Genomic DNA, 13,469 nt, shown 5'->3' with positions numbered 1-13,469 from the left:
TTAAGACAGGATCTCACTATGTAACCTGGCTAGCTTCGAACTCAGAGATCCAACCTGCCTCTGCCTCCCAAGAGCTGGGATTAAAGGAGAGTGCCACCATACCCAGCCTTTGTTTTTTGAACAAGGTCTATGTAAGTTCAGATTGGCTTTTAACTCATAGAAATCCTCCTAATGTCCACCTCCAAAATACTGGGATTAAAGTCATGGGCCACCATGCTCTGCAAACCTTTGTTCTACCTTTGCCTCCTGTAGCCTAGCTTGGCCTCAAACTCACTAGTGGCCAGTTATGACCTTGAACTCCGGACCTTTCTGCCTGGGGACTGAACTCAGCTTTGTTAGTGCTAGGCCATAACCGTAGCCACACAAACCTTTGCTCTCAAAGCACTGTGTAGAGTAATAATAGTAGTTCCCTTTTTAGAGGGTATTTTAAGTCAGTGTTTTCACTCCTCTCTAATTTGGGGTTTAAACCCCAATGCACTTTACCACTGAGCTGTAACCCTAAGCCTCCTATCAGTGCTGTTTCCCCTAGGAGCAGAGCTAAGCACTTTATCAATAACATTTTAGGCAAGGCCTCTGACAATTTTTGACATTTCTTCAAATAACCCCCTATGATTTGCTTCCATATTCCCTTCACCCTTCCTTGTGCTATTAACCTAGTAATCTTGCTTGTAGTTGGGAGTGAAAAGCAGTTCCAAATGACAGTAAATTCACTGGCCTCTGCTGAGGAAAGAGAAGGTGCGGCGTGAGGACTGGGTGCAAAGGTCAAGCACTCCCAGAAGAAGCCCAGCTTGTCTTTCAAAAACAGGCTCTTGGACTTGTGTCCGGCAGATAAATCTTCAAGGCTTGAAGAGGAAAGGCTACTTCACAAACACCACAGAGTTTGGATTTCTAGAGGCCACCCAGGCCAAGAATACATCCCTAAGAGAAGAAAAGATAACACAAACTTATTATAGCCTGGATATATTCTTGAACTATCTTTTATCTTTTCAATAAAAAACATACCCAAATAATCTCCAAAATATAGCATTATCATCTTAGTACATATAGGAACAAAGGAACCTAAAAAGTCAGAAAGAAGTAGTGACAGTGCTAATCTATCTCTTAAGAGGTCTGGGGCTAAAACACATGAGCTCTGTTTTCATGGATATAGGTAATTCCCTGGAATATTTTGGTAGAAGGGCAAAGCTTTCACTTGCTGCTTGCCCCTTACCTATCCCTCACCAATTTCTTTGGCACTGGTAGCTGAATCAGGCCCTTACTCATGCCAGGCAAGCTATCTTCAACTGAGCTAAGCCCATCCCTAAGCCTTTTTCTAGCAGCGTCCCTATCAGACATCTCCATCTACCTGTCCACCCAGGTCCAGCCGCTCTACCTAAGGTAATCTGACACTCGCAGTCAGCCTGAGCCACACTTCGGTTTGAGGGACTGCAGCTCACCTGCAGTGCTTCACCACACACTCATTGCTGCAGTATTCATTGTCCCAGTCCTTACTGATGACAGGAGGGTTCTCACAGCCAGACCTCACACATCGAGGCTGAGGCGACAGGGTTACAGGGGACCCGCTCACCAACTCCACATCCATCTGAGAAGGAGACTCCACCTTAGAACAGGGAGCAAACAAGGATGGATCAGAGTGCTATCTACCCAGTCAAAACAGCTCACCTACCAGTAGAGAAATAGGTACCATACCCCTCACATAAGGAGTTTCAGAAAAAGGTTAAGTTCTTGGTCTTCTTTATAACCAAGCTTTAGAGTTCTGCTAAGCATGATGACATGTAGATTCCAACTAAGAATTTTATTTTAAAATAAGTTGTTATAAATTAAAACTGGCATGCAGAGGCAGGAGAAATCAGATTCAAGGCTGTCTTTGGCTACAGTGAGTCTATGTATCCTGGCCTACATGAGACCCTATCTCAAACAAGCAAAAAAACTGGCAGTATTTTTTTTTTTTTTTTTTTTTAAGGAAACAATACAGGCTTACCTCAGGAACTACATCCGTGATCATTTCACAGATTGTCTCAGGAGAGGTTGCCTCTGCTGTGTGGGCCTCAGGGCTGCAGTTCAGAGGCTGCTCAGGGCTGCAGCTTTCCACAGCTGGAGGGATCAGGGCAGTCTGCATTTTCAGAGTGGGTGGAGGCACAGCCTTGCTCTGCAGAGGAGGTGGCTGCTGTTGTAAATTTATTCTAACTTTCTGAGGTGGAGGTTGTTGCATGGCCTGAAGTGGAGGAGGTTGCTGCAGAATGGTGACTTGCTGTTGAGTTGGGGGCTGAGGCATCTGTTGCAATGGAGGAGGCTGTAGTCGGGGTGGAGGCAGTTGCATAGAAGCAGCAGCAGCTGCTGCTGCCTGCAACACTGACCGAGTGACAATCTGGGCCTGCTGGCTGGGCTGAATAGCAGCTGTACTTGTTTGGCCTAATTGGAGCCCACGGGAAGTAACCACTGTGGCTGGGATGACAGTAACCATTCCTCCTTGAGACATGGTAATAGAAGAGGGCAACATTTGTTTGGTAATAATCAATTTGGTAATATTGGGCTGACCTCCAGCCCCTGAGGATGCCTGGTTTGTCACATAAGATGAGAGCGTGGAATTAACTACAATGCAAGGGGACAAAGCAGGAGACTCCGTTGAGGCTGGTGCTGGAGATGCTGGGTCAGCAGTAGTCACAGGAGGTGGTGAAGGAGTCTGTGACTGTGGGACAGGATCTAATTCCACTGTTTCCACAGTAGCCTAAAAGAAGATCAAAATAAAAAGCAACAAGCAATTTACTCTTCACTGTAGTATACATTCATTCTCATTACATTTCTAGAAAAGATATGTAATAGAAAAATAAATACTTTCTTAAGTAAACACAGAAAATAATGAATAAATTCAAAGACTACTTTGCAAGGCTTATGATATGAAATACTTGGTAAGTCTTAAATCAGTTTTAACATTTTGTAATAATAGGTTCCACAGGGTTTTTTTATTTTTATTTTATGTGTATGTGTGTCTATCTGCACATGGATGCACCATATATGCATGCTTTGGGAGGTCAGAAGAGTGCACTGGAATCTTCCGAAACTGGAGTTACACATGGTCATAAGCCAGCATGTGAGTGCTGGGAACTCAGGTCCTTTGCAAGTACAGCCAGTACTCTAACATGTGCCTCTCCATTTTTGAGGGGTGTGTGTGTGTGTGTGTGTGTGTGTGTGTGTGTGTGTGTGACAGAGAGGGAGAGAGAGGGAGAGAGATTTTTTTTTTTTTTTAACAAAAAACGCTGCTCTAGATTGGTTTTTCGAGACAGGGTTTCTCTGTGTAGTTTTGCGCCTTTCCTGGAACTTGCTTTGTAGACCAGGCTGCCCTCGAACTCACAGAAATCCACCTGCCTCTGCCTCCCAAGTGCTGGGATTAAAGGCATGCGCCACCACCCAACAACAATTTTTAAAAAATGAATTGGTTTAAGATATCCATTTATTGTCATCTTACCTGACATTCCTGGTTGTCTTTATAAGCAGCTAACGCCTTGAGATACTCTTTCTTAGCAGCTTCAGTTTTCCGCTTATACACCTATGAGAAAGATACTGTTTCAAATGAACCATACTCCTAGGAGAAACTGACAATCTATTATAGTCCATCAGGAACTCAGTCTAACCTCCGACCACTCCTTTCAGTGAAACCATTTTTAAGCAAGCAATAATGACAACCTTTATGGCAAATTCACTCTACTGTCTTACTAAGAGTATCTACACTTCTAAAGTGAACAGCAATACATGTTCATTGCTGTATCAAAAACAAAACCATCTCCAAATTGTAAGGTCAGCAGTCTACATAGTTCAGCACTACCCAACTCTGAAACTTTTCCCCTAGAAATGTGCTAAGTTGTCAAAGATGGCCCCAAGAGTCCTTACCTCTTATGTGCTCCTTTTCCCACTAAAAGCTGAAGGCTATTTCCTCTTCTATTGAATCTGGACTGTCTCTGTGACTTGTTTGGTCATTAGAATGTACCATACTGCTTAAAACATGAGAAGCTACATGAAGGAGCAACAACATACCAACTAATAGATGGTAGTAACTGCCAGCCATAGCCACCATAGCCTACCATATTGTTACAACAGTAAGAAATCCAGGCAAGAACAGCAGAAACACCAAACTAACCCATGAAGATGAGAATTAAAGCAGCAATAAGTAACTAAGATAAATTATAGTAATAAATTCAGCCTTTTGTTTTAGATACTGAGGATTTGCTTTGACAGAAGACAGGCATGTGGGGTAATGATAATTACAGCTATCTTCAGTTTACATGTGATGATTTATATACCCCTCCACCCACACCTCCTGTGGCACACACCTTCCTCAAGCTAGCCTTTGAAATCCATGATCCTCTGCCTCTACCTCCTAAGTGCTGGAAGTACATACCACTATTACCAACTGATTTTTTTAAATTCAGTTTAAATTTAGGGAGATAAACTATGGTTTTTCAAGTTTACATTTCATGAGAAGACCGTTAATGAAACTGTACCTGAAGAGGGATAGTTTTAACATGCAACTTAACAAGAAAGAGCTTAACTTTACAAATAGGAAGATATGAGGCTTTAGGAAGTTTACCTAAAAACTAAACAGTTGAAGACACAGAGGGATTAGGCACCACTAGAGGATGTCACACAGAATGTTGAAATAAGGAAACTAGACTATCCTAACCTTATCATTTAGAAGCTGTATGACCTTAACTGGGCAGTGAACCTCAGAGTCCCAGCTTTAGTTTTTTTGAGACAAGATTTCTCTGTGTAACCCTGGCTGTCCTGGAACTCACTTTGTAGACCAGGCTGGTCTTGAACTCACAGAGATCCACCTGTCTCTGCCTCTCCAGTGCTGGGATTAAAGGCATGTGCCACCACACCCAGTAGAGTCCATCTTTAGTAAAGAGAGGATGGTTATTTAACAGTTTAGGAAGGATGCAGTGTTTTTATAATGAATCTTCATCAATTACTTGTGTGTATATGTGTATGTTTCTGGAAACGTGTGTAGAGATTAGAGGACAGCTTGTAGAAGTTAGTTCTTCCCTTCCACCATGAGGGATGTGGGGCTCAAACCCAATGAGCCATCTTGCAGTCCTACTTATAGTTTGGCAATGAATTTTCTGGACTAGAGATTTAGTTCAGTAAGAAAGCATACATGTATAAAATAGGAGAGCGGAGGCATATATAAAGCCTTGGGTTTGCTATCCAGAGTCACAAAAATAAATTAAAATGATTTTTTTTTTTTTTGTAACTTCTAAGATAAAGGATGTGTGACTACCACTAACAAAGAGCTGATAAGTAAAGACCCATGAAGGTGTGAATAAGAATGATCTCCACAGGTCACATATTTGAGGGCTTAGTCAATAGAAATGTCACTGCTTGAGAAGGATTAGGCGTTGTAGAGGGAGTGTCACTAGAGGTGGGCTTTGAGGTTTCAAACGCCCAAGCCAGGCCCAGTGTTGCCCTCTTTCAGCTGCCTCAGATCTTGATGTAAAACTCTCAGCTACTTCTCCAGCACCATGTCTGCCCATGTGCTGCCATGCTCCCCACCATAATGAAACTTAAGAAAGCCCCGATTAAATGCTTTCCTTATAAGAGTTTCTGTGGTCATGGTGTCTCTTCACAGCAATAAAACACTAAGATTCTGTGCAATTAAAACCTTGGAAAATGTTTACTACCCACTATTCACCTGTTTTTGCTCTTCTCCAAGACTGTCCCACATGGAAGCCACTATCTTCGAAACCTCACCAAAGGTAGCATTGGGGTTCTGTCCCTTGATGGCAGCCTGAGTATCACGAAAGAATAATGCATATGCAGAGACCGGCTTCTGAGGTTCATTAGGGTCTTTCTTTTTTCTCTTCTTGGGAGCCTTTTGCTTTTTCCCTGTTTCCACCACCACTGTCTTCTGGCTGGGAAGTTGCTGTTAGGGAGAAAAACAGAGAGAATTAAGAAAGAATTTTGATAAGAAAAAAACTAGGCAGGAGAGATGGCTCAGCAGGTAAGGAGGGAAAGCAGCCACAGCCATGGCATTTAAGCTAAAAACAGAAGCAGTGATTTGGAAACCATATGTGAGGATCACTAAGAACAGAGATTGAGGAGAGCATTGTAACAAAATCAAGAGGTAGGAACCCATACCCAGAACCAAGCAAAGACAATTAAGCTTTATAGGACAAGCATTTTACCCTAGAGTAGCAGTAGAATTAATTTTGGCAGAGAATGCCTCACCCTCCGGAAATCATCAACACCATCCTCATGAAGTGAATTGGTAGGTGAAGGAGTAGTTGAAAGACGATCCTCAGGTGACTGGGCAGGTGGCAAGATGGTGCTACCTCCTAAGCTCAAACCAAGTTGAGAACTCAGTTCTGACTGATCAATAGTGGTCAACTGGCTATGTCCCATTAAGCCAGATGTCATGTCTGTCATTGGTACATCAATTGTAACAGGTGGATTGGCACTATACTGAGTTCCTATAGAATGGTCCAGGTCCTGAGAGAAGCAGAAGGACTAGTTAAAAGACTAAACATTAAAATACCATGCCCCTCCTTATAGATCCCTGGCTTATGTAGACTATCATCATTTAAATCCTACAGAACATCAGATAATTTGTCTACATAAAAAACATGTTGGGAGGCCAGACATGGTGGCATCTGCCTTTAATTCCAACACTCAGGAGATAAAAGGAAGTGGGTGAAATCTCTGCCAGTTTAAGGCCAACCTGATCTACTTATCTGAGTTCTAAGTCAGTCAGGGCTTCATAGTGAGACCCCATCTCAAAAACAAACAGAAAAGGACAAATAATTCAGTTAGTATAACCTGTGGGTAATGACACATACAAGCTAAACCCACTAGTGTCTCCTAGAATAATAGTATTTAAAGTTGTAATACATAGGCAATGAGAGCAGAGAAGCTGAAGTGGAGACAGATGCCTGTCATTAAACACATGAGATGGAGATGCGATACTAATGATATGCTGGAAATGCTAAACACTTAAAACATCTGAGTCTATAATTAGTACTTTATTTGGTTCAGCCCATTTTTTAAATAAATCACTCAATGTGCCATTTATATATACATTTGAATTCCAGAATAGGAAGACTATTACAAAAAACTCTTTTAAAAAAATATGAATCATTTTCATTTCAAAATATCCAAGTTAACATTGGCTATTTTACAACTTAAAATTATTTTTCAAGACAATCTCATTTACTCAGGTAAAATTAAGTCTTTGTTGCTATATATATTCTTATATAAGTCTTAAGCTTATAGAAGAATAAGAAACCAGTACTATCCATGTTTAACATGGACTAGAGATTCAATTTTGTCCGTCTAGACCCATTCCTATGAGCTTGGGTAAACCCGCTGCCACGTGTCACTCCTTACCATAGTCAAGCCCCCACTCAGGAGCCCCCCGCCCTGCTCCATCAAGCCGTGGGTCATGCCCACAGGCATGTCCAATGTCTGAACTCCATACTGAGCTGCAAAGCTGCCATCCTGTGAAGAAGAGGGGTCTGCCAGGTCATCAAAGTGGCCGACCACATCTGACACAGCCAAGGAAGGATCAGAATCCAAGGAGATAGGTGGGATTTCAAATTCTTCATCACCCAAGCTTGGTGTATGGAATGTCTGTATGGGAAAGGGGGAAATTAGTAAGAAGAGGAGAGACTGCATATCTCCCGTTTCTAATAAGTCTTTAAACACAAGTAAGTAAAGAAACAGCCTATGATGCTAAACATCCCACTATAGATACCAATATACACCAGTTATCTCACAATGTTATACTTGAATTTCAGACCACAGAAATGAACTGTTCACCAGCCAATCACACTGTGTTGTTTCAGGCTCCTCTGGATCAAATCCTAAAAAATATTGCCATAGAAAACTTACCTACCTCTAAAATATTTGCACTTAAGAGTTTCTTAAGACATCTTAAGTAGGCAAGGTGGCACACACCTTTAATCCCAGCACTAGGGAGGCAGAGGCAGTGGGATCTCTGTGAGTTCTAGGCCAGCTGGTCTACATAGCAAGTTCCAGGACAGCCAGAGCTACACAGAGAAACTCTGTCTCAAAAAACCCTCACTGTTTTAGAAATTTCAGTGTTAACAAGATTCTCACTTGTATAGGATTTGAGGGCCCAATAAAACCAAGAAAAAGGATAATAGTTACAAAGTAAATTTGAGGTTGGCCTCCTTACATAGCAAAGCTTGTCTAAAAAATAAAAAGTAAACAAAAGGAGAAAATGATTAGAGCACCTGGCTCAGTCATCCCCTCTTAAGTCTGACTAATAATGATCAGTCTTCTGGTTTGTTTTGGGTCCCCCCCCCCATTTTCTTTCCCTCCTTCAAGACCTAGTCTCAAATGGCAAGCCTCTTAGCTCCTGTAATTAAAAGGGAGTACCGGTACACTCAATTTCACTCCTATCTGGAATGGGACCATTCTCACAGAACTAACAGCAATGTCTAACCTAAGATGTGCTTGACAGTTCCCTTGTGGCACTAAAAACTAAAACAGAAGGATTTGCAGCGATAAAGAATTACACGTAATAAGCGAGTGGCTTTGTAGTAGGCTCGTTTATGGCTCAGCTCAGCTCATCAACTTGGGCAGGTTTCCTTATCTCAGCATGCAAGAGACTGAGCCAGGAAGAATGCCATGAGTATCAATCAGGCAAGGCTGGGCTAAGTACCAGGCCATCTAGTGAAAGACCCTATCTCAAGAAAACAAAAATAAGCTGCGTGTGGCCACATATACCTTTAATCCTAGCATTCCTGAGGCAGAGAAAATTCACTCAGTCTAAGCTGTCCCCAAGCTCTGGTCTGTCTTTCTTTTTTTTTTTAAGGGAAAGATCAGTTTGGAGATTATGTTTATAAGAAGGATGCTCAGGAGCTAGTGAGATGGCTCAGTGGGTAAATAAAGGTGCATGCTACCAAGCCTAACTAACAACTTGAGTTCAATGCCTGGGCTCCACATGGTAGAGAGAACCTATTCTTCACCATGAACCCCCGTTAGGGCGCACAAGAATGCATATGTGCGTGCGTGTGTGTGTGTGTGTGTGTGTGTGTGTGTGTGTGTACACATGTGCGAGAGCGAGAGAGAGCGAGAGAGAGCGAGAGAGCGAGAGAGAGAGCGAGAGAGAGAGAGAGAGAGAGAGAGAGAGAGAGAGAGAGAGAATACACATAGTAAATAGATGTAATTCAATTAAAATATGGGGGGCTGGAGAGATGGCTCTGAGGTTAAGAGCATTGACTGATCTTCCAAAGGACTCAGGTTCAATTCTCAGCACCCACATGGCAGACCACAACTGTCTGTAATTCCAGTTCCAGGGGATCTGACACCCTCACACAGACATAAGTACAGGCAAAACACTAATGTTCACAAAATAAAAATAAAAAAAATAAGAACAGTTCATTTCTGTGGTCTGAAATTCAAGTATAACATTGTGAGATAACTGGTGTATATTGGTATCTATAGTGGGATGTTTAGCATCATAGGCTGTTTCCTTACTTACTTGTGTTTAAAGACTCCTCTTTCATTCAGTATCTAAGCATTTGTTCTTTATCCTCAGTCATTTGCCCTGAGGCTTGAATTCAGAGCCTACCACGTACTAAGCAAAAACTCTAAAACTGACCTGTATACCAACCATCCATTATTTTAAAAAAAGTTGATGGGTTGGGGATTTAGCTCAGTAATAGAGCACTTGCCTAGCAAGCACACGGCCCTGGGTTTGATCCCCCAGCTCAAAAAAGGGGAAAAAAAAAAAGTTTACTAAAGTTAGAATGATGGCTCAGCACTTGCTGCTCTTCCAGAGGACCTAGGTTCTATTCCTAGGGGGCTTACAACTTTGTCTAACTACAGTCCCCAGGGGTCTCATGCCCTCTTCTAACCTCCATGGCCACTAGGCGTGTTGTACACAGACATACATGCAGGCACAATACCTATACATATAAAGTTTTTAATTTAAAAAAGTTTCTTGTATATTCATTTTGAAGAAACCAACTTTAACATCTAATTTATCCTGTAGTAAAGTTATTATGGATCCTTAAAATTATTTTTAAAAACAATAGAGTACAGGGAGGAGAGATGGCTCAGCAGTTGAGAGCACTGACTGCTCTTCGACAGGACCTGGGTTCAATTGCCAGTACACACATGGCAGCTCACAGTTAACTCCAGTTCCAGGGGATCCTCACACAGACATACACGCAGGCTAAACACCAATGAACATAAAATAAATAAGAACCACTGACTTAAAAGCCAAACAATGCAACTGAAAAGAAAACTCTGATTTAATAGAGAAAATTTTAGACAGGACCTCATTATGTAGTACTAGCTGGTCTGGAACTTGGAGAACTGCTGCCTCTGCCTCTGCCTCGTGAGTGCTGGGATTGAAGGTGTGCTCAAACACAAAACACCATGTACCAGCCAACTCACTGAAAGAAACAGAAGACTGAATCCTCACATCACACAGCTTCCTACCTGAAGCAGTGCAATAATACTGCACCTTCCTCTCTGACACTCATTCTTTTAAATGGCAAATTTTTCATATGCCTCGTGGCAATTTAGATGGACTCTTTGTTAACTGATGGTTTAAAACTTCTGTTCATTTTCAAACTGTACTAGTGCTTGGTATATCCTAAATATGTTACATGTGTATATTATAAATACCTTCTCTTCTTGAGTTCCTATTTGTTTTTGTTTTGTTTTTTAAGATTTATTTATTTATTATGTATACAGAAGAGGGTGCCAGAACTCATTACAGATGGTTGTGAGCCACCATGTGGTTGCTGGGAATTGAACTCAGGACCTCTGGAAGAGTAGTCGGTGCTCTTAACCTCTGAGCCATCTCTCCAGCCCCAAGTTCCTATTTGTTAATGCTATCTTTTTAAATCTTTTCAGAATTTCATACATGAAATTCTGTACATGTATGTATAATGTATTTGTAAATGCAAATTTCATACATGTATTTACAATTATGTCTTTTTGTGCCCCCCCCCCAAGACAGAGTTTCTCTGTGTTAATAGTCCTGGAACTCATTTTGTAGACCAGGCTAGCCTTGAACTCACAGAGATCTGCCTGGCTCTGCCTCCCAAATGCTGGAATTAAAGTCGTGCACCGTCACACCTTTTGCCTGCGTGTATGTATCAGCACCACATGCATGCCTAGTGCTCACAGAGGCTAGAAAAGGAATCAGACCCCCTGGAACTGAAGGTATGGATGGTTGTGAGCCACCACATGTATGCTGGAAATTAAACCTGGGTCCTCTGCAAGAACAACAAATGCTTTAAATCTCTAAGACATCTCTCTAGCCTCAATGTCTTTAAAAAAAAAAAAAAAAAAAAGAACAACTTATTTTTACTTATATGTATGAATGTTTTGCTGGCATGTATGCCTGTGTTATGTGTGTGCAGGGTCTACAGAGGCCAGAAGAAGGTGTGGAGACTAGAGTTACAGGCCCTTTGACGTGTCCGGTGGGTGCTGGGAACTGAATCCAGGTCCCCTGCAACTGCAGCCAGTGCTCTTAACCATCTGATACATCTCTGCAGCCCTTACAATGATGTCTTTTGATATCAAGAAGTCCCTAACTTGAACATGGTCCAATTTTCCAATTATTTTACGGTTAGCATTCTATTTAGGCAGCTATTGTGGGCTTTCTCAAGACCCTTCAGATTATAATATCACATAGCATTATGGGAACGGAAACAAAATACAAACAAACAAAAACTTGAAAAATTACTGTTCTTCAAAAAAGGGTTGCTAAAAAAAAGTCACCCACTTCTAAGTTATCTGTGAGGTTCAAAATAAGACTGAAGATAATAAAACTCATGCACCAATGAACATAAAGATTAAAGGCCAGGCATGGCGGTACACACACACACACACACACAGACACACACACACTCTTAATCTCAGCACTCAGGAAGCAGAGGCAGATGAAAGAAAGCCAGCCTGGTCACATAGCAAGTTTGCCTCCAGCCAAGACTGCATAGTCAAACTATCCCCCAAAAACAAAAGCCATAAAGGTTAAAAATTCACCACTGAGAGGGGAAGAAATAAGAAGGTGTGAAAGTTGTAAATAACAGGCCAGGCAGTGTTTGCGTACATCTTTAATCCCAGCACTTGGGAGGCAGAACCAGGTGGATCTCTGTGAGTTCCAGGCTAGCCTGGTCTACAGAGTGGGTTCCAAGAACGGCTCAAAGCTACACAGAGAAACCCTGTCTCGAAAAAAACCAAAATAAATAAATAAAAAGTGCCGTCTCTTATGGAACCACCTTTTCATTGTTCAACTTCAGAAAGGAGCTGGTGGGGTAAATTTGAAAACTATTTCTTTTCTTTTTTTTTTTTTTTGAGACAAGGTCTCTCTATGTAGCTCTGGCAGTCCTGGAACTCACCATGTAGATCAGGCTGGCTTCAAACTAAAGGCCAGCCTGGTCTACATGGTGAGTTCCAGGACAGCCAGGGCTACTCAGAAAACAAACAAAAGACAACGTGCCCCACCCCCCAAAACTAGCAGCCAGGCGTTGTGGCTTAGGCCTTTAATCCCAGCACTCTGAAAGGGAAAGGCAGAGGCAGGCAGCTCTGCAAGTTCAAGGCCAGCCTAAACTATATAGTGAGTTCCAGGGCAGCCAGGGCTACACAGACTCTTAAAAAAAAAAAGAGCAACTACTCACTGTCAATCTCAACCATGAAAATGTTAGGATTTATTATAGGATAAACCCTCAAAACAGCAATCAACAACTTTTGGTGCAAAAAAAAAAAAAAAAAAAGAAAGAAAGAAAGAAAAGAAAAAGAAAAAGAAATGCAAATGATTCACATCGCTGGGGGTGGGAGGGCGTATATAATCCTCCAAAGGAGGTCCAAGGTTCAAGTTCTCAAAAAAGGGAAATCATCATACACTGCATCTTTTACTCTGGCTTTGCCTGAAGACGTGTTATGTTTATAGCAGTAAAATCTGTCAACCACGATTTCTGGAATATCTTAGAGCAGTGGTTCTCAACCTTCCTAATGTTGCCACCCTGTAATACAGTTCCTCATGCTGTGGTGACCCCTCCCCACCACAAAATTATTTTATTGCTACTTTATAACTATAATTCTGCTGTTATGAATCATAATGTAAATATCTGACATGCGACTCTCAAGGGGTCGCCCGCCGGGTAAAAATCGCTGTCTTACAGGCTCCAACAACCATTGTTTCTACTTCACACCATCTTTAAAAGGAAAAACCAAACTAACAAACCCTATTGTTATAGGTTTTTGACAACTGTGATCCAAAAGTGAAGCGATCTGCTCAAAGTTTGATAACCACTGGCAAACAGGTATACTCCACTCCTTTTGTGTTCTCTAGCAGCCATTTCCTCCCTCCCGTCCTTCCTTAGCAAAGCAAGCAGAAACCACGTTGGTAAAAGTAACCACCTTTATCAGAAATTTCGAAGAATTAACACCTGTCCGAGGTTAACCCTTGCTAGATAAACTACTTTCTTCAT

The 13,469-nt window shown here is 41.7% G+C and overlaps 1 protein-coding gene across 1 annotated transcript in view; it reads right to left on the bottom strand.

The window, feature by feature from the left end:
- Nucleotides 1–59: 59 nt before the first annotated feature.
- Tox4 (TOX high mobility group box family member 4) overlaps nucleotides 60–13,469 on the bottom strand; it is a 14,055-nt gene continuing 645 nt past the window's right edge. The window contains exons 3-9 of the mRNA XM_036199510.1: nucleotides 7,378–7,620; nucleotides 6,223–6,483; nucleotides 5,687–5,917; nucleotides 3,467–3,547; nucleotides 1,982–2,728; nucleotides 1,437–1,600; nucleotides 60–918 (exon numbers count right to left, since the gene is read on the bottom strand). Of these exons, the coding sequence (XP_036055403.1) occupies nucleotides 858–918; nucleotides 1,437–1,600; nucleotides 1,982–2,728; nucleotides 3,467–3,547; nucleotides 5,687–5,917; nucleotides 6,223–6,483; nucleotides 7,378–7,620 (1,788 nt within the window). The 3' untranslated portion in view covers nucleotides 60–857. The remainder of the gene's footprint in view (nucleotides 919–1,436; nucleotides 1,601–1,981; nucleotides 2,729–3,466; nucleotides 3,548–5,686; nucleotides 5,918–6,222; nucleotides 6,484–7,377; nucleotides 7,621–13,469) is intronic.

This window comes from Onychomys torridus, chromosome 9 (assembly GCF_903995425.1).
Source record: "Onychomys torridus chromosome 9, mOncTor1.1, whole genome shotgun sequence".
NCBI lineage: Eukaryota > Metazoa > Chordata > Mammalia > Rodentia > Cricetidae > Onychomys > Onychomys torridus.
This window is presented reverse-complemented; position numbering and strand designations above follow the sequence as displayed.